General features: G+C 39.6%; 2 protein-coding genes across 4 annotated transcripts in view; one reads left to right on the top strand and one right to left on the bottom strand.

Moving 5' to 3' along the window:
• The window catches only part of SUMF1 (sulfatase modifying factor 1), a 451,940-nt gene that overhangs the window by 131,771 nt on the left and 298,934 nt on the right, over positions 1–21,235 (top strand). The window lies entirely within an intron of this gene.
• LOC113628124 (histone-lysine N-methyltransferase SETMAR) lies at positions 522–9,866 on the bottom strand. The gene is made up of 2 exons (XM_027121451.1): positions 9,609–9,866; positions 522–2,554 (listed from the first exon to the last, which is right to left on the bottom strand). Exons 1-2 carry the CDS (start codon positions 9,849–9,851, stop codon positions 1,715–1,717), a joined length of 1,083 nt encoding a protein of 360 aa, XP_026977252.1. The 5' UTR covers positions 9,852–9,866; the 3' UTR covers positions 522–1,714.

Genomic DNA, 21,235 nt, shown 5'->3' with positions numbered 1-21,235 from the left:
AAAAAAAAAAAAAAAAAAGAATAAACTCGTGTGTGAGTACAAAAAACCCCAAGGGTCTATATTCAGTGAGTTCTGTCTTGGAAGAGACATCAAGATGGAGGATGCTGCTCGTGTCCTAACTGGAGTATTTCTGATACACAGACGGTGATATTCAATAGATACGGAGCACAAGGAAGAAGGAAAGGGTATCTGGAACATCAAACAGTGAGCCACTCATGTTCCTTCTGACCATTTCCTTATTGCCTCTTAAGTAGCTCAGTTACTAGAAGCCCCTGTGAGGAGGAGAAAGGCCATTTTAAAATGAGAGATACAAGCTGCCTTACAAAAAGCAGGACTGCTTCAGAGAAATCAGTTATAGAGGAAGGCTGGCAGGGAGAAATGATGAGTTTGGAGGAAAAATTCATTGTTTTAGACACTGCACATTTGTAGTTTGGGGCATTTTATGTGTACTCTACTATCATCTATTCACATGGAACCATTCCTGATAATGTTATGTGAATACGCAAACCCTAACATAGTTATTATTTTAACAGTTTTATTGAGATATAATTCACATACCATACATTTCATTCACTTAAAATGTACAAGTATCCTACTTATGATATCATACAGGAGTAGAGTGTTATATATAACATGGGTCCCTATGATATAACTTTGAAAGCACAGAGTCTCCTGGTGGTAGGGTCTAAATGTACTAGAAAAAGAAATAATAGATTTTTGCCTCTCCAGAAGTTTAAATTGAATTATAAAACTCCCATCACCTTTGGTGGTGTTGACAGGGTTATTTTCATGTCGTTAATACATGAAGTGAGGCTGTTTGAAGCATAACTTCACAAGCCTTGAAGTACAGCAGGTATATAGCAAAAATTTTACAATTTGTTTCCTTTTATGACTTTTTGTTATACGTGGAAGTCATTCTCATGGTTATATTTTTCACTATTGGTGATAATCATTAGGGTTTTAGCAGGTGATAATTAATCATGCCCTTTTCCTTGATATGTTTAGAAACAGATGAGAAATAAACTGTTGGAGTCATACAGAAATGAAAATACCAGCCTTATTACTGATAAAATTGACTGGAAAGGAAGGTTTAGGTATTCAGCCATCAGGGTTTCCTTGGATCACTGATTAGGTTTGGTGCTAGTACTAGAAAGTTCAAAATAACAGTGGCATAAATGACGAAGACACAGTTTCTCACCCAATAGTCCAGAGGTGTCAGACTAGGGCTGGTAGAGTGTTGGACAGTGTACAGCCTCCAGACTCCTTTCAATTTTGCTGATTTGCTATGTGTGGCTTCCTTCTCCAAGGTTATTTTGGGGTATGGCATGGATGCTTCAGCTCCAGTTATCATGTATACATTCCAGCCAAGAAGAAAAAAGAGTGGGATAAGGGAAGGATATCGCCACTTAAGGGCACAACGTTTTCCCTCATATCCCACTAGCTATGACATAGTCCCTTAGCCACATCTCACTAGGAAAAGTGAGCATTCTCGGCAGTCATGTACCCAGCTAAAAACTGAGAATTCTATGATAGAAGGGGAGAGAGAGTGTTGCTGGACAATCTGTAGTCTCTGCCACATTCCTAAGTTACAACCACTGGGCTCCCCTACAGTGAGGGGCAAGCTCCTTACCACAGAGCAGAGACTGACCCTGAGGGTGAGCTGCTTGTAAGAGGGGAACCCAGGAAGGGCTGAGCAAACACGCTCGATTCCTCCTCATTCTCGTCCACTGCGAGGCCAGACACGCTTCTGCTCTACTTTTCCTTCCTCACTCGTGTTTGGCTTTTCTAAGGGGCAGTACAGTGAGCTGTCATAAGGCAGGAACGCAGCACATGATTCAGCACCACAATAACAAGGTTTCCTTAATTTCCCATTATCCAACCTTTCTTTGTCTTCACTATCCAGCAGATTAAGAAATCTTCCTGAATAGTCATAAGAGAGCTCTTCTTCTGGCACAATGTCTTTGGCTGCAAAGAGTGCCAACTTTGGTACCATCGAGTTGACTCGGACAGGAATCATCAATAGGTTTGGCTCACAAGAATGGTTAAGGAATCTTCCAATATTTCCTATAGAGGTAGGATCAATGAACGTTTCCATTACCTGCCCATTATAAACATGCTCCCTGACGGCTATAATGTAATTCGAATCGTGTATTGTTTGTAACTGAATTCTTCTCTGTACTTCTGGGAATCCTAAAACCTCGCCAGCATATTCACAGACAAACCGTCCTTTTGGTATAAAGTCCAAGGTACGAAGTCCCCAGCCTTTGCGATCTGTCTTGAACACCTGGAGGTGGAACTGCAGACCCCGCTGGACCACTCTGTTCCTGCAGTGGTCGCTGCACTGACACAGGACATTGCATTCAAAAACTGGCTCAGCGCACTTTGCTTCTGATCCTATGTGTCTGAGGCATAAATTATCATCATAGTTCTTCTCACGACGGAGACAGGAGCAAGTTCCAGGGAGGCAGGGAGTTCTGAGACAAACGCATCCGGGAAAGGTTATCAGAGTGGGATCAGTGTCTCCTCCAGGCCCGGCTACATGATCAGGAGTATACTGCAAAAAACAGAAATACTGTTAAGTCAGCACGGCAGGTCATATATCTCACCTGTATTTCAAGCAGCTTTTGGCTGAGACAGTTTCTAATTCCAACAAACAGAATGAAACAAAAATGACAAAATGCAATATATTACAATATTGCCTGAAAACATCTCTCTCCAATTTAAAAACCAGGGTTAATTTTTAGATTTAAAATTTGGTGGTTTCCTTTTAAGCAGTGGAAAAATTTATGTATTTTTCTCTTATCAGATATTGAAAAATTTGTAATCCATTTTGTTTCCCTGTTAGCTTTAGGTGTCAGGAAAATCAGTGCTGAATTTAGGTCTTGAATGCAGTTATGTGTTTCCTCCTTGGCTTTTATCTCTTTCACATTTATCTGATAATACAAATGCATATATGTATTTTTATTGTGAGTTACCTCAGATCCTTTTTGGGGATAAGAAAGTCATAAATGATAAATCAATGAAAAATGGCCTTTGGGAGAGAGTCTTCCATTGATTTTTTAAAAGAATTTTTAAATTTGAAGATTATCTAAATTCTTATATATTCTCTCATGTTTTTTAAAAATGCTATTACCTTATAGTTCTATTTGAGTCTTCACAAAGTTAAAAGCAGAAATTTGGCAAAAAACTTGCAGAGATAATTCCAAAAATTGTCACATAATGTTAATAGATATTAAAATTTATTGTAGATATATTATGTACATGTAAAGAAATCCTGTTCTTATTAAGTGTGAAAGGGAGTATACAAAAAAGTTTCTGTCTTTTACACGTACCTGTATTTTCAAAATGTTACATTTATAAAATGTTATGATAAAGAAGTCTTAAGTCTAAAGTGTCTCTGTGAAACCTGACCTCTGGTTATTGCCTCACTGGCAGAATGAAGCATATTCTCAAACCCTGAAGATTACAGTATCTCTCATGAGCCCAGCATATTTCTTCATGTATAGAACAATTCATTTATTTATACTTGTTTTGTTCCAGAAAGGATTTAATGAAGCTTACAAAGAGGGAAGATAAATGAACAATAGACAAGGAAAGTAAGGTGAAGGGAAAAATAAGTCGAGAGAGCTTAGACACACTAAGTGTGCAGCAGAAGTAGACTGGACATTTGGCTCTGCCCAAAAACAACCACTGCAAAGAGGGAAATATGATTAGATGTATGGCTTGTACTGTCTGTAAGGAATAATCTCACTGTTCAGAAGCATTGACTGTTTCTAGTAGGGAGATGGGAGAGAAATTTGACAAATGAGTCTGTCTAAACCATTCTTTTCCAGGACGCAGTTTCATGGGCTGTTTTTCATTTCATTCATTCTGACCCTCAATAAAGGCTGTTGGCATCCTGCCACATGAAGTCAGTAAGAGCTGTTCTGCAAGAGACCAGTCGACAGAATTTAGCATATCCAGAGGAACGTCAATTATTAGCCTTTCAGTCAATTATCCATTAACATTGTGTCAATACTTTTAGAAAAAGTATTGAGCAGCATGTAGTTATACTCCCTGTGGAGGCCTTGGTGGAGCTATGCAGTTAGGTGCAAAATCCTATACTTTAAAAAACCCTGAGCTAGGGGGGAAGGATTGACATCCTTCTGTGAAAGGGTGGTGAGTGGGCGTACCTGTGGGGAAGGGGGAGAAGGCCAATACTGCTTAAAAAGTGATTTGGGGGTGGAGAGTGGAAATAGCTTCTCCTGTTTGTGTCAGTTCTTACAGCTTTAGCTTAGCAGAGATGTCATAAAAGGATGAAGGATGGCTTAGAAAAAGATGCCCCATCAGTCAAATTCAATGACTGCTGTCTTTTACAGAATCTACTTCCAGACTTTAAGAGTCAACTTAGAAATGCTTACTGAGACATTTTAAGAAGTGCTTGTAAAATGAAGATTTTACTACCACTTTGTTAAACTTTTCATGAAGAATTCTTTTCACTTGATTTGTTCTTAAAGGTGCATAAATTTTAATGTACTATAGAAATCATTAAACTCTAAGGTGATTTATTTATTTTTTTTTTGATGTAGATAACCACTTTTAAAATCAGCTCTGACTTACTGTAGTTTTCTAACCAGGAGAGCATATTATTCCTTGTTGAACTTATTTGCATATGGATAAATACTTTCTGGAAAAAATACTATTATTTGCTTATTTTTACTTTTATTTTTACATTTAAAATAACATTTTGGAGAATCTGGTGTTACATTTTTAAAAATTCTTCAATTTAAACTTTTTCACAATCTCAGATCCTTTAGAGACTTAGATTACAAATGGTAGCTGATTCCAAATGAGCTGCAAACACCGTCCAAAGGATAATACAGACTTCTGGATAATCTTCCTGTTTAAAGAGAATATTTTTTCCCCTTGATCGATGTAATCATTGACCCTGATACCAATAATAATCACAAATCATTTTATCTCTATATGTTTCCACTTTCTCCTTCGTAAAAAGGTTGGTTAAATACCATTCCAAAAAGATATTTTACCTGATTTAGAAAAATGGCTATACTAAAGAATAGTCTTTTGAAAACTGTGGTCTGATTTAACGTATCATTATGTAATCATCTATCTTTTCAGGTATCTACATATTGAAAAGTTAATTATTTTTTTCAGAAATAATCTGACATTTTATTCAAATATGCCATATAAACTTATATGCCATATAACTTAAACTTATATGCCATATAAACTTAAATTCTGCGTTTCAGAAAGCTAATGTTAAGTGTGTTACAAATTAGGAATCAGCTGGCATCAGCTTAAATACTCCCCATTTGTAACATTCTTTCCATAGTCTGTACCCTACTCCCTGGTACAAAGCCCAGGACCAAACTGATCCAAAAAGGGTGTTACCCTGAGGGGTTTTTGTGCTTACCCTAAGCCAAGGAGAGATCAAATCCTGGACATGTTTTAAAATCTATGCAGCATCTCTTCTTCTTCTGATGAAAGCATCCTGAGTCTTCCCAGGGGAACCCTTCTCATTCTTGTCTTAATGGTTTGCATGGGGCTTCAGGTTGGGTGGGCCCTAAACCTGGCTAATCAGAACATCGCTTGCTCTTTTCAACAGTATTTTTGGTTCATGGATGGGCACAGGACATAAGCCAGGTCAATGAAATATAGTTCTGGGACTCCTGCTGAAAAAATTAGGGAAGAGGCATTCTTTTTCCACTGGGTTTGCTAAACTACAGAGTATCCATCAGGCATTCCCAAGTTGTACCACACACATAAGACCTACTGAGTGTGTGGCCCACCACAGGAAAGGGGAGCAGGGGTGCGAAGCAGGGAGGTGGTAGAGAGAAATATCTGATGACACCTTGAGAGTTCCTGGATCCAGAGATGCCTACAGTTAACAGTCTCGGACTTTGCTGTTATATGAGGAAATTCCTTCCCTTTTTTGCCTGAGTCAGTTTGTGTTGTATTTACGTTTCTTGCAAACAAATGAGTCTTGACTAATAAACCCAGGGTGGAAGCTGAGAATGGTTCCAGGAAATGGCTGGAAAATTTAGTCAAAGATATAAACGGCTAATGAGCAATGAGGTCTCCAACCGGGAGGTGAGAATGGAGCAAAGCGTGAAGGAGGCTAGCCAGGAAAACTGTGACTGTGGCCTGAACACGGGGCAAACAGTGGAGAACGTCTTAATGCAGAACATGGAATGTCCTAGAGGAGACACATACAGGACTAGGATCTCATTAGCACTGTGACCTTACAGCGAGTGACTTGCTAAAGTATGCGTTGGCAACTATAAAAGAGGGACACTACCTATATCTGAGGGGGGAAAGGTTCTCAAGAAATTTAATGAACATAACACTATACTCTGTGTGGGCCACTTTGTACTTTTAAAATAGTAACTTTCTTAAATTCTTCTAGATATTATTTCGAGATTTTATATTTAAAACATCATATATTTCTGGCACATTAAGCTCTCTAAACATTCCCTTTCTATTTCTCTTACAGGTTTCTGTGAAGGAAATAAATGTGAGAAACCACGTAAAAAGCTTTCTCTAGTGGCTGGCACATTAAGTGTTCAATATGAATTATGCAGGCTATCTAGTAGGGTGGTGAAAAAAATAGGTTTGGAGTTAAACTTCTCAGGTTTAAACATACTCAAACCAAAATTATGTTTGGAAAACCATATGATTATAGTCCTACCTCCATTATTTATCCATCTTGATGGGGGGAAACTGAGAGTTGACCCAGCACAGACTGCTTTCAATCATCAGTAAATATTACCTTATTGTGTATTGTATGCACATGCTGGGATTTAGAAAGAACAACTCAGAAAAATACAAAGGAGGACATGAAGAATGGGATTTTTATCATTTTTTCAGTAGTCATAACAAAAGCTTTACTTTTTCCTGGTATGTATCAAAGTGCAAAATTGATCATGTAAGAGTTGAGAATAAATACAAAACGATCAGTGCAAAATGCACTAGAAACCAGATCCTTGAAGAACTGGATGGAGACTTCACATTTTGTGACAGAAAACTTGAGAATATTTTTATAAACTATGGTCACCCAAGAAGCCAAAATGTAAACAGAGGACAGCATGTTAAAGTGCAATTATATTGTACCTCCTTGGCTACAATTAATTTCTCCCTTATCTGAAGTAGACCTGCACTTATTAATAGTATGAACTTTGGGATCTAAGTGGCATAGACTGTTGGGCTCTAAGTGTGTAGGTCCGACCTTCCTACCAAATGTCTTAAGGAAAGGCATGGTCAGGAGGTTTGGGGTATGGAGTGGTGATTGGGGTTGGGTTCCTATCCATAGTACTAGGCACAGAGCAGGGGGCTCAGGAAATATTATTTGATTGCTTAATTGAAGCTCTTAATAATTTTTGATTGGAAGACTAACTTTTCTGAGTCACATTCTGTACCAAAACCCCAGAAACTGAAACATGACACTGCACAATATTCTGGGCTTAAAATCTAGGCCTCAATTCTGAATTTTAAGGAAGTGCTGTGGAAATCTTCATTCCATTTTTGGTTGTTTTGAAACACCAGCTACAAGAATCTTTGTACTTGGCCTCTAGCCCCATGAGTTTGTTTTTGCTCCAAGCAGCTATTAGGAGACTGTGAGCCAGACAATTCTTGTCAAGGTCATGTTGAGACCTTAAAAAGGATATTTGAAGCTGGTTTCAGAAACCTGAAAAATGGCTAGATCCAACTCTTAGTTCAAGAAAATCAATCGGTTTATTTTCTACTTGTCTTTTGACCCCGATGGCATTATGATGTGCTTGTTTCCGATCTGAACATTTGAATGTTCTTTTTGCCTTTTCATACAGGACCCAAAGGCAAACTAGACACAAAGTTATTTTTACTCTGAGTTTTTCATGCCTTAATTCTTATGTGTGCACATGCCTGTGAAGGCAGGGTTTGGGGCAAGCAAGCTGTTTTGACCTTTTGTAAGACTGGTATTGTGCTCCATGAATATATGGAAGCAAACTAGTTGAAGGCCCTTTTAGGCTTGTTATTTACATGTTTCAAGCATGTTTTATCTTCTTGGTAAGACTATAAGCTCCTTAAGGAATGGATCCTGTCTTCTATTTGTAACTCTAAGTCTACCTAGAGCTGTGCATACAGCCAGGAAGCTAGAACACTGTGGGATTGAGTCTTAGTCTCCTGATTTTCATTTATGCCCATCAACTATAGGTATAAGGATCAATCACAAGGCTTCCTCTGCCCCCCATATAGTGCTTTCCATATGCTCTTGTAAGCTCAAGGGCAGGAATTGTATTGGCACCATCTTATCTGCTATGCCTAGCTTAACACAGTGCCAGGCATGTTATAGGCACTCAATTATCTTTTGAAGAAAGAGAACATATGTCAGTGTTTTAGACCAGGCATTCAGCAATGTTTGGTCTTCAATAAGCTTTTAGGGATCAGTGTTCAATATGGCGCTAGCCACCTGTATTATTAATGATAAACTGCCTAATGTAGTTTGAGGAAAACTAACCATTTCTAACAGTAATAGCCTGCTCTACTCTTTGAAAACTGCTGAATCTGTCCTCTTACTTGATTTTCAAAATAACCCTAGGAAGGACAGACAGGGTGTGATATCAATAATGGGTGTGACAAGGGCACTAAAACTTTAATTATTTTCATTTTGCAGATGAAGAAACTCAGGCTCTGAGACATGGCTAAGATGCTAAGCCCTGAACCTAGCTCTCCTACTTCCAAGTCCAGGGCTCTTTCCACTCCAACCAACATCCTTGTTTTTTTTTTTTTTTTTTTGTCATTCCTTGTTCCTTAGGCAACATGCAGGCCAAGGTCAAAGGGGTGAGGAGGTTGGAGCACAAAGGTCTTTGAGGTAATAATAGTAGTTAACATTTATTGAGTTCTGTCAGCAAACCAGGAACTGTATTTTACTTGTAATTCTCGAAGCAATCCGGAGAGAGGTATTACTATTTTAATCGCACACGGGAGGACTCTAAGGCTTAGCTGAGGCTATTTATATTTGCCAAAGTGCTCACAGCATGAGGGAAACCTCAACTAAATGACTCTAGAAGCTAAGTTTTTAATCATGACACTAGGCTAAGATCCGTTAATGGGCCCCATGGCTTATCTTACAAACAAGACATTTGAGACCAGAGAGGCAACTGATTTGCCCCGGATCTCAACGAGTTCTGGGGACAGAACCAGGACAAAAAGCCAGGTTCTCACGGCTCTTTCCAAGGGACCTCATGAGACCTCTGGTTTTGCCTTCAGGGAACTGCCAGTCTATGGGCAGAAAAGAACATGTAAAGGTCATTGCGAAGGGTTAATGGGAAAAGACCGAAACCTGTGAACTATTTAAGAGCTTTTCCCGCTAGCAGATAGCTGTGCGATCGGGTTAAAAAAAAGGTCTAGAAACTTGGAGACAACAATCGAAGCACTACCACGTAAGGTAATTGAGAACTGAACCCAGCTACCACTTACCCCGGCAATCCACCTGAAAGGGCGCCAGCCCCATCCCCGGGCTGCGCGCGCAGCGCTCGTGACCGCCTAGCTCCGCCTCCATAGAAATGGGTACCGGCCACGCCCTCGGGGGCCGCGCGCAGCTCTTGGGCTGGCCGAGCCCCGCCCCCTACCTGAAAGGGCTCTGGCTCTGTCCCTGGGGGCCACGCGCTCACAGGCAAATTTTCCAGGCGGCGCGCGACGTCCAGCTGCTCCGTCAAGGCCTCAGGCTCCTCCTCAGAGGCCGCCATCCCGCAGGGCCAGTTCTGCACGGCTTTAGCGGCCGTTTTGCGCCGACACGACGCGTCTACCGCTGACACTCTCTTGAACCTCGCAGAGGGCGCTGGGAGTCGGGTCCCGGGGCCGCACAGCCTCATGGGAGTCGTAGTTTTTATCTCCCCTATCAGAAGTTTGTCTGTGAGGGCGTCACCTCCCTCGACTCTCACTCTGCGTTCCTTGACTTTTTTTGGTCTGGCTCGGTTTTTGTTTCGAGCCAGGTGCACAACAGATAATACAAAACCTTGTAAGGTATGGACAAAGCTTTGGGAACACACAATGAAGTGCTTGAATTTTTCCTGTGAGCCCAGGGAGGGTTTTCGAGGCGAGGTCGTTTGTCCGTGTGTCTGAGGGTTTGGAAGCTAGCTGGCGCGGGGGCAGGGGCGCACCCTAAGCTGAGGGGGTAAAACACCCCCGGGTCTCCGAAGTCCTGGAACTTGTGGGGCAGCTGGGGTGTGTGTGATGGTGTTTGCGTTCGGGGGCGGAATAGCCTGACTGGGCGTCGGAAGGCTGTGTATCGAGTCCGCCGCGCACTCCCAGACTGGGATCCCTGTTTCCTTTCGGCTTCCCCTGCTCTGAGGAAACCGATACCCGCCCCGCAAAGGATTCCGATAACGTCGAAATTGCTGAATCCAGTGGAATATTTTCAGCCTTCCCAAAGCTCGCTGACCCGATTATTCTGCTGCTTGTATGTGAAACCGTCTCTCCTCTCAGCTTGTGGGCCCCCGTCCTGGGTGCGCTTGCCTTGCGCAGACCGTCCTCACTCTCCTGTCGTTCTCGGGCCTGACTCGGAAATGGGGGCGGGTGTCACTCAGGTTTCTGCCCCGGGCCCCTTTCTCACCTTCTCTGGGTTCCTCAGTAATAGCATCCACTCTCTGGCTTCAGATACTATCACAAAGTATTAGGTCTTCATCTCCAGCCCAGCTGGAGATGGATATGCGGTTATGGTTTCTATTTTCTGTCTTATATGCACCTTAAGTTCAAAGTGACCTGAGTTGACTTATTCTTCTGCACATCTTTCTTTTACCCCTTTAAAATAACGTAGGAGAATAAGTTGTCCATGATCTCCAGAGCTACCAAAGTAACACACCAAAGCATTTTCCTGAATTCTTTCCTCTCCCTAGAGTGCCGTAGCCAAGAATTTCCTGGCCAAATCTTGTTAATTCTGCTTTCGTAATGTTTTTCATTTTCATTTCTTCTCACTCTCAGGCTCTTGTTCCTTGCTTGAACTCTTTTTTTTTTTTTTTTTTTTTGCGGTACGCGGGCCTCTCACTGTTGTGGCCTCTCCCGTTGCGGAGCACAGGCTCCGGACGCGCAGGCTCAGCGGCCATGGCTCACGGGCCTAGCCGCTCCGCGGCACGTGGGATCTTCCCGGACGGGGCACGAACCCGCGTCCCCTGCATCGGCAGGCAGACTCTCAACCACTGCGCCACCAGGGAAGCCCCTTGCTTGAACTCTTGAAGTGATATTTTTCAAATTTAACATTCTCCATACCCTCACATTCCCTTACTGCTGCTTCTACAATGATCTTTTGAGCATGCATGTCCAATTACTGTATTTTGCTGCTTAAAACCCTGTGTTTGCTCCATGTTTCTCTCAAAGTCCACCTTCTATATTCTGGCTTATCAGTTCCTTGAAGATCCAGATCCTACCTGTTTTGTTAGTCTCTGTTTCGAAAGTCTTGTTCTATTTATGTTTTGTCAACAAGCCATGTTGCTTGGGCTTCTGCCACCTTTGTTCATATTGTACTTGGGTCGCCAGTGCCTTTTCCCCATACTGTCTGCCCACTCAGCTCAAGTGTCCCCTTCTCTGTATCTTTACTGACCCTGTTTCCCATAGCATTGGTTACCCTTTTCTTTGTTCTCCCACTTTACTCTGTAAGTGGTTTGCATAGTTCCAGCAACTCTTTAGTATACTCATAGGGAAAGCTCTTCTATTGAAGCTGTAAAAATTATCTATACATAGGAAGAGACAGACAGAGAGATACAGAGAAAGAGACATGGAGAGGGAGATAGAAACATTTTGTTTTAACTTAAATACAGTTGCCCCTTGAACAACATGGGTTTGAACTGCCCAGGTCCACTTATATGTCGATTTTTTTCCAATAAATACCACAGTGCTACACAATCCACAGTTGACTGAATCCACAGATGCAGAACCATGGATATGGAGGGCCTCCTATAAAGTTATACATGGATTTTCAACTGTGCAGAGGGTCGGTTCCCCTACCCCTGTGTTGTTCAAGGGTCAACTGTAATTTTGGTACATTTATTTACAAGTCTTTTGATATAGGGCCAAGGTGATGGGGTTTTTTGTTTGTTTGTTTTGTGGGTCTACCGATTAGAATTCCATGTCATGGTTACTTTGAGTTCCAGTTTGGGTGTCTCTAAAGTGGGGCAGGAACTAAAAGATACTGAAGCAATCAGAGTTCATAGTCTGTTTTTTTTCCCCCCCAGTCTTTTAAACTTTTCTTACAGTTACTTCAATAGCAAAACATTTTTTATTAGTGATTTGCTTTTTTGTCAAGTCTTTCCAGAGTATGTTACTTAGTTTTCTTGTGTGGGGGAATCTCTTTACACTCATAGTTCATCATTATTCCCTCAGCTATTATAATAAATTGTATCTGGCATTTAACAGTGACTTAGTTTGGGCTGCTATAACAGAATACCATAGACTGGGTGGCTTAAACAACAAACATTTATTTCTCACAGTTCTGGAAGCTGGAAGTCTGAGATCGGGGTGCTGGCCTAGCTGGCTTCTTAGTGAAGTCTCTATTCCTTGTTTGCAGATGGCTGCCTTCTCTTTGTATCCCTATGTGGGGAAACAGAAAGGGTTAGCTATCTTCCTCTCCTTATAAGGATACTAATCCCATCATGGGGTTGTACCTTCATGACATGAAAGGTCCCACCTCCAAACACCATCATATTACGGCTTCAACATCTGAACTTTAGGGGGACACAAATATTTGTTCGGAAGCAAATAGGTTTGGGAATAGACACTTGGATCCGGCTTATGATGTGTATCCATGCACGTAAAAAGGTCACTTAATTTTGCACTGAAGTACCATGTCTGATATAAAAACCCATTTTTGAGAGCAGCTTTAGAGGGAAGGAGACAGGAAATTGATTTTATGTAGAAGAGTACCAAGGAGTAATGGTACATAGGGTCTGGAATCAGACATGTCTAAATTCATAGTTCTACTTGGCTGGTTTCTGACTATGGGCAACAGTAGGTAACATTCATTGAGTTATTACTATGTGCCAGACACCATTTAAGAATTTTACATATACTAATTCATTTAATTTTCATAATAAGCTATTAATACTTGAAACCTTATTGAAATGGTTCATCAAGGGTCATTTTAGATTCGACTAAATGTTCCGACTCACAGGACTCTCATAAGCCGCACGTGTCATTAGGTTCACTCAGAAGGTCACACCCTGCCAGCACAGAGGCTTCAGATGTTCTTTGGGAATAGTGCACACAGGCAGTTATCACACGGTAGGTTATTACACAGTAGGTTACAAAACTGCCTTGGAGTGATCTTTGTCTTCCCAGAGGATGGCTCAAATGCAAGAGGAGATCCTTATTAATAGGGTGTGGGATCATCCTGAATTAGAAGCCTTAAACCCCATTGGAACCATAGGCTCGAAGGTAGTCACCTAGTAAGTAGTTTATCAGACATGGCTGTGTACTTGCTCTAACTTAGGAGATAGTTACTTAGGTAATGCAACTGGCTATAGTATAATTGAGGGATGTAAGGAAGGTTTAGGTAAAGTGGAACTTCAACAGAAGGAAAGATTACTTGTAGCTGGTAAGATCAGAGAAAGCTTCATGGAGAAGGGGCTACTTGCCATAGGCCTTGAAGAATGAGTAGGATTTATGAGATTAGGAAAGGGCCTTGCAGGCAGAAGGAGTAGCAGGAGTAAAGGAATAAAGGCATGTGTAGAGAAAAGAGTATTTTCATGTTGGATAGAGGTCAGGTTCATTTCATTTTTCAGGAATTGTAAACAATGAAGGAATTTTGCAGAAATCCAAAGAACATGCTGTCCTTTCATTTTAAGAAACATTTTTGAACACTGAGTACATGCACAGTGCTACATTTGCCAATCTGGGGAATGTACCATGAAGAAGACATAGTGTCCAAGGAGAGCTTCCAATCCAGTAAACAAAGAACTATATACACCCAGAAATTAATAAGAACTATAAGAATGTTAAGATGGAATTATATGAGCAGTGAGGAGAACCACACTCGCTGCTTATTATGCTGTTTTTCTTTTTGACTCTTGGTAATATTGTTTGCCCTTTGGAAAAAGTGTTTTGAAGGATCCATTCTATTTTTTTTTCCTAAAGCTGTCAGTGATGGTGCTTCCAGAATAAGATATTCAGTTCATGTCCTGCCTTCAGTTTAATTTGTTTTTATCTTTCTGGCAAAGGATCCCGAAGTATTTTATATAAGTGTGATATTAAAATAATGAGAGGGTGTTTGCAGGCTGATATAACCAATCTTCAGAGTGCCAAGCAGTCAGTCTTTCATTTTTTCCAGGTCTAAAAACCTATCTTATTTCCGCCAGACACCTGTTCTTCGCCTACTGGAAGCCCGAATCTTCAAAATTTGTTCTTAAAACCATTATAGCTACTTGGTGAAAAAAAATGTATCCGTGGACAGTAATGAGTTGCCCAAATTGACTGTTATAAATAAGGCTTGGACCTGATTATTATATTGATCATTCAAATTTCTTTTGGCTTTTTCACTGGCAGGAAAGAAAATAATCTGGTCAATAATAAATTTAAAAATTAAAGAAAAAGAAAATGCAATATAGTAAAACTCTAACATTTTATATATTCAATTATCTTTAGCTAAATTATGGAGTATGACCATATGACCTTCCTGTTTTTTAACAAGAATGGCCTTTAACTGACATGTTTTCCTTAGGCTTTTTTGGCCAGTGTTTTAATGAAGTTTTGCATGATTTTGTATTCAGAAGCCATTCTTTCATTAAACCTCACTAGCATTATCTGAGCTCAATCTGGGATATACTTTACAGTCAGTGATGAAAGGTCTAAAGTTAGCAGAAATTATATATTTATTGGTGTTAATGATAGCATGAATAAAATAGTTTGGAACATCTTAGCTTCCTAATAATAACTATCACTACCCGATATTAACTAGGCCTAGGATAAGCACTAGATCCTCTCATCAAAGAAAATTGTATAAATGACATCATTTTGAAGAGAATAAAACATAGTAGTTGATACTTTGGAGGGTTTCTGCCCAACTTGTTGAATATTTCATTTCTGAGAACATGCCACCCCTACACAGCCCATCTCTTGGGGTGAGCTCACTGCAGTCATATTTATATTACACAACCCCTAAGCCTTGGCCCAGACTTTTGACCTCTGGATGCACACCTGATTCAAGCTAGACCAATCAGATTCACTTGATTAGTTGCGACCAAGAAACAGCTAAAACTATTTATAATTTGGGAGCCGAGAGGTAGCTTTATTCAGTATACTGATAAAGAAGCAGAGAAAAGTCAGTCTTCCAAGAGAAAAATAGAGCAGATGAGTAACAAGGAGAGAGGATTTTTTAGTTCTTGGTGCCTGTTCATTTCTTGTTCTAGTCACTTTTTGATTCACACAACATATTCATATTCTTATAACAAATTCTTTCTTTGGATTTAGGTTAAGTCAGTGTTTTCTGCTACTTTAGTCAAAGAATTTTGACCAGTGAAAATGATGGCATTATTACAGGCATACTTAGGAGATATTGCGGGTTCATTTCCAGGCCACTGCAATGAACTGTATATCACAAGTGAGTCACACGAATTTTTTGGTTTCCCAGTGCATATAAAAGTTATGTTTACACTATACTGTAGTCTATTAAGTGTACAATAGCTTTATTTCTAAAAAATGTACATACCTTACTTTAAAAATACTTAACGGCTAAGAAATGCTAACCATTATTTGAGGCTTCAGCGACTTGTAATCTTTTTGCTGGTGGAAGGTCTTGCCCTGATGTTGATGGCTGGGATTCATCAGGGTGGTTGTGGTGGCTGTGGCAGTTTCTTAAAATAAGACAATGATAAAGTTTTCTGCATCGATTGACTCTTCCTTTCATGAACGATTTCTCTGTAGCATGTAATGATGTTTGATAGCATTTTGCTCACAGTAGAACTTCCTTCAAAATTGGAGTCAATCCTCTCACATCCTCCAACTGCTTTATCAACTAAGTTTATGTCATATCCTAAATCCTGTGTTGTCATTTCAAAAATCTTCACTGCATCTTCACCAGGAGTAGATTCCATCTCTTCCTTTCAAGAGACCGCTTTCTTTGCTCATCCATAAGAAGAAACTCCTCACCCTTTTAAAATTTTATCAGAAGAATGCAGGCACACCTTCAGGCTCCACTTCTAACTCTAGTTCTCTTGCTATTTCCCCTACATCTATAGCTTCTTCCTCCCCTGAAGTCTTGAACCCCTCAAAGTCATCAGGAGAGTTGGAATCAACTTCTTGGAAACTCCTGTTAATGTTGATATTTTGCCCTTTTCCCAGGAATCAGGAATGTTCTTAATGGCATCTGGAATGGTGAATCCTTTAGAGAAGTTTTTCAGTTTATTTTGCCTGTATCCATCAGAGGAATCACTATCTATGGCAGCTATGCGTTACAGAACATATTTATTAATAAGACTTGAAAGTCAAAATTACTCCTTGATCTGTGGGCTGCAGAATGGATGTTGTGTTGGCAGGAATGAGAACAACAATCTTGTGGTACATCTCCATCAGAGCTCTTGGGTGAGAAGGTGCATTGTCAATGAGCAGTAATATTTTAAAAGGAATTTTATTTTCTGACCAAAAAAGTAGTCAGAGTAGGTCTCAACGTACTTAAAATATTCAGTAAACCATGGTGTAAACAGATGTGCTGTCATCCAGCCTTTGTTTTTCCATTTGTAGAGCACAGGCAGAGTGGTTTCAGCATATTTCTCAAGGGTTTTAGGATTTTTGGAATGGTAAATGAGTACTGGCTTCAACTTCAAGTCACCAGCTGCATTAGCCCCTAACAAGAGAGTCAGCCTATCTTTTGAAGCTTCGAAGCCAGGCATTGACTTGTCCTCTCTAGCTATTGAAGTCCTAGATGGCAACTTCTTCCAATATGAGACTATTTTGTCTCCATTGAAAATGTATTGTTTAGTGTAGCCACCTTCAGTAATTATCTTAGCTAGATCTTCTGGATAACTTGCTGCAACTTCTTCATCAGCACTTGCTGCTTTGCCTTGAAATTTTATGTTATGGAGATGGCTTCTTTCCTTAGACGTCATCAAACTTTTCTTCTGCAGCTTCCTTACCTCTCTCACCCTTCATAGAATTGAAGAGATTAGGCTTTAACTTAAGGGAATGTCGTGGCTGGCCGGATCTTCTATCCAGACCAATCACACTTTTCCCATATTAGCAATAAAGCTGTTTCACTTTCTTATCATTTGTGTTCACTGGAGTAGCACTTTTAATTTTCTTCTAGAACTTTTCTGTTGCATTAACATCTTAGCAAATTGTCTGGCGCAAAAGGCCTAGCTTATCTCATCTTTCTACATGCCTTCCTGACTAAACTTAATCATTTCTCGCTTTTGATTTAAAGTGAGAGATGTGTGACTCTTCATTTGAAAGCTTTGAGGTCATTGTAGCTTTATTAATTGGCCTAATTTCAATATTGTTCTATCTCAGGGAATAGGGAGGCCAGAGGGGAGGGAGAAAGGTGGAGGAATGTCCATTTAGGGGAGTAGTCAGAACACACACATTTAGCAGTTAAGTTCACTGTCTTATTTGGGTGTGTTTAATGGCACCCCCCAAACAATTACAATAGTAACATCAAAGTGTTACAATAGTAACACTGATCATAGATCACTGTAACAAATACAGTAGTATTGAAAAAGTTTGAAATATTGTGAGAATTACCAAAATGTGACACAGAGACATGGTGTGAGCAAATGCTATTGGAAATATGGCGCCGATAGACTTGCTTGATGCAGGTTGCCACAAACCTTCAATTTTGTAAAAAACACAATATCTGCGAAGCTTGATGAAGCGAAGTGCAGTAAAATGAGGTATGCCTCTATTACCATTATTATTATTAGAAAGTTTGGGCTGTATAATCAGCTGCTATTGCTCTGTACAGAAGTTGATGTTATGAATTTTTGTTCATTTAAAAAGTTGGTAAGCTATGCTTTTTTAACACTTTGTCTTGCTGATGTGTCTTCACTAAATAACGTCTCCTCAAAATAATGTGAATAAAAATTTACATCAAAAAGTAGTAAAAAATAAGAAATTTCTGTCTAGTGGAAGGGATAATAATATAGCGATAATAGCTAGTAGTTATAATACTACTATATGCCCAATATTGTAAAAAGACAGCAAAATAGAAAGTAAACTGGACAGAAAAATGTCTTTTTAGTACCTAAGGTTTTATGTCAGAGTATACTGCATGTGGATCATTGTGCAATAAGAGACAATATGGCAATTGATTAAAGTAAGTTGAGAGTTATATTTTACAAAATCATGATCCTGTGTTACTTATGCTTTCCAAAGGATAGTAGTTTATGTTTTTGAGTTTGGACTGCTAGTAAATATATGTTTTCAGCAGAATAAAAAGCTTGCCTCTTGTCCGATGTTTTTATCATTGCATCGTGGTTTAATGAAATCCATTATTTCTCTCACTGATATGACAACAAAAAACATAAAGATATAATCACAATCAGAATGTTGTTAGTGTAAGTACTTTAGTTGTAAAGTAAATACCCAGGATTGATGATTATAGAATATTAACTCATAAAAGTATGCAATCAAATGGGGATTGTTTGATAATAGGTGTAGAGGTGAAAGAAGCCAATTATGTATTTATTTAACCTAAAATGTATCAGCAAGGAATAATTTCACTCACCAAAGACCTATGATCAAATTTGTTATCAGGTGTGTTCAACTGTTATTACCAAGGCTATGACAACAGACTTGCTCTGTTTTCAACTTGATCTAGAAAGGCATAGCCTTTCAATGAGTTATGTTCACACATTTTTATTTTGACTTAGGAAGGAAGCTTTGCTTATTACCTATAAGGATACCACCTGTAGGCAGAACATCTTTTTCTTCTTTTTCTTTGCCATGCTGAGTGGCCTGCAGGATCTTAGTTGCCTGACCGGGGATCGAACTCGGGCCTTGGCAGTGAAAGCACCAAATCCTAACCACTGGACTGCCAGGGAATTCCCCATCATGTTTTTTTTTTTTTAAAAAGTATTAGATGTATCCTCTCCCCATTTATAATGAAGTACAGGGACCAGCCTCTTCTACTTGTAGTTTTGAAAGGAAAGATGTGTATCCTTTGAAGTTTAGTACCACAAATGTCCTGCTACAGAGAAATTTACCCAGAACATTTAAGCCCAGGTCTACAAGGGTCTATAGGATAATTTCATCAGATACCCCAAAGTATCATCTGAGATTAGAATTCTTAGAATTTCAACTTCTAAATTTCAGCTTCTTGTAATTCCTCATTTCTTAACTTTCTAGACTCCTATTAGCATTTTTTCTCTAGTATCTTCCCAGCTCCAATTCTGGTATTTGGAAGGAGAAAGGAAATGAATCCGAAGAACACAAAAACTAATGCAAAGAATTCTACTCAAGTGCCCAAGGCTAACTTGGTTAAAGTATCTCTGGGGAAATGCTGATGATTCATACTTATTTTTAGATATTTCAGCCAAAATTTGGTGTGAAAAGAATCCTACAGAGTAAAAAACCTTTTTGTTTTCCATTTTCTCAGTAAGAGTTAGTGTGTTAAAGTCTACGTTGTTGCTATGAGTAGGTGGATCTTTGGGTATGAACTGAGGGGTACTATGGAGATTCTTTTTCTCTCCCCACACTCATAGTCCAGAAGGACCTTCCCCAGTGTCTGCTGTAATGCCTGAAACCTCCATCGTTAGAATTTTTCCCATTTGTGGTAAGCATTGCTTTCTCCTTGCAGTGCTCTTTCAGAACTCCAGTATTCCTGGGAGAGAAAAAAATGATAAACACATATATGTCTTATCATATTGCTTTCCTTCATGATAAGGAGATAACTTGGGAGGCCTGAGAACTTAGAGGAACTGTAGAGGAGGAGAAAAAAATTGCCAAACAGATCAAATGAACATTTATTGAGCACTTACTAGATTCTTTAGCAATGTTCAAAAATTTCTGTGATGATAAAAATGTTCTTTCCAGCCACATGTGATTATTGGTTACTGGAATATACCTAGTGTGCTGTAGAACAGATTTTTAAATTTTATTTAACTTTAATTAATTTAAATTTGATTTAAATAGCCACATGGGGCTTCCCTGGTGGTGCAGTGGTTAAGAATCCGCCTGCCAATGTAGGGGACACGGGTTTGAGCCCTGGTCCGGGAAGATCCCACATGCCGTGGAGCAACTAAGCCCCTATGCCACAGCTACTGAGCCTGCGCTGTAGAGCCCGTGAGCCACAACTACTGAGCCCATGTGCCTAGAGCCCATGCTCCACAGCAAGAGAAGCCACCGCAATGAGAAGCCCGCCCACCACAACAAAGAGTAGCCCCCGCTCGCTGCAACTAGAGAAAGCCTGCACGCAGCAACGAAGTCCCAACAGAGCCAAAAATAAAAATAAATAAATAAATTTAAATAGCCACATGTAGTTAGTGCCTGCTGTATTGGACAGCACATTTCTAGGCAATATACTAAATACTATATACATTTCTCATCTAATTTCAACTCCATGAAGTAGGCAATATTATCTCTGTTGTACAAGATTCAGGAATTGAAGTTCAGATAAATTAAGTAATTTTTTTCACATATCCCACATGTATGAGTGGTAGAGTGTGATTTGGGCCCAGGTCTGAAACTGCCTCTAAAGACAAAGTTTCTCACCATTTGTTTTGAAAAATCTTAGCCATATTCAGAAACTGCCTTTCTTCCAGCTGCTATGGAGGAAATAAAGGATTAGAAATAACGGGATTAAAAATATATATACAATTTTTATTTGAAAATATAGTAATTTACGTAAGTAAGGGCATTATTTAACTTGAGAGTTTTTTTTTGTTGGTGGTGGTTTCGTTTTTTTTTTTTTTTTTTAGGTCTGTGCCCTTGGGCTTTGTAAAAACAATAGATAATTATTCTGCCTCAAAAGAAATCTTCATCTCAGTGCTGGGTCTCCTAGTCCTGAAGCCTGACTACTGAGAACAGTCTCTTAGGCTACTGAGGTCTCTGCCTTGTGACAGTCAACACCTATTACTGTGATTTTACTAATTTTGAGTTACCTGAGAGAGGGGGCTGAACAATAGAAATCAATTGCATATGTGATTCTGTCTCTGTCTTGGTACCAATCAAAGTGTAGAGAAAATCACCAATCTATGAAGGGCCATAGAAGAGATTTCTACTCTCTTTATCTTGTAGGCATTTTAAATAAGTAAATGGAGGCAACAAAATTCTCTATTCC

Source organism: Aethalodelphis obliquidens, unplaced genomic scaffold (genome assembly GCF_003676395.1).
Source record: "Aethalodelphis obliquidens isolate GAN/ISIS:26980383/991018 unplaced genomic scaffold, ASM367639v1 scaffold22, whole genome shotgun sequence".
NCBI lineage: Eukaryota > Metazoa > Chordata > Mammalia > Artiodactyla > Delphinidae > Aethalodelphis > Aethalodelphis obliquidens.
Note: the sequence above shows the minus strand (reverse complement) of the source record. Positions and strands in the feature narration are given on the sequence as shown.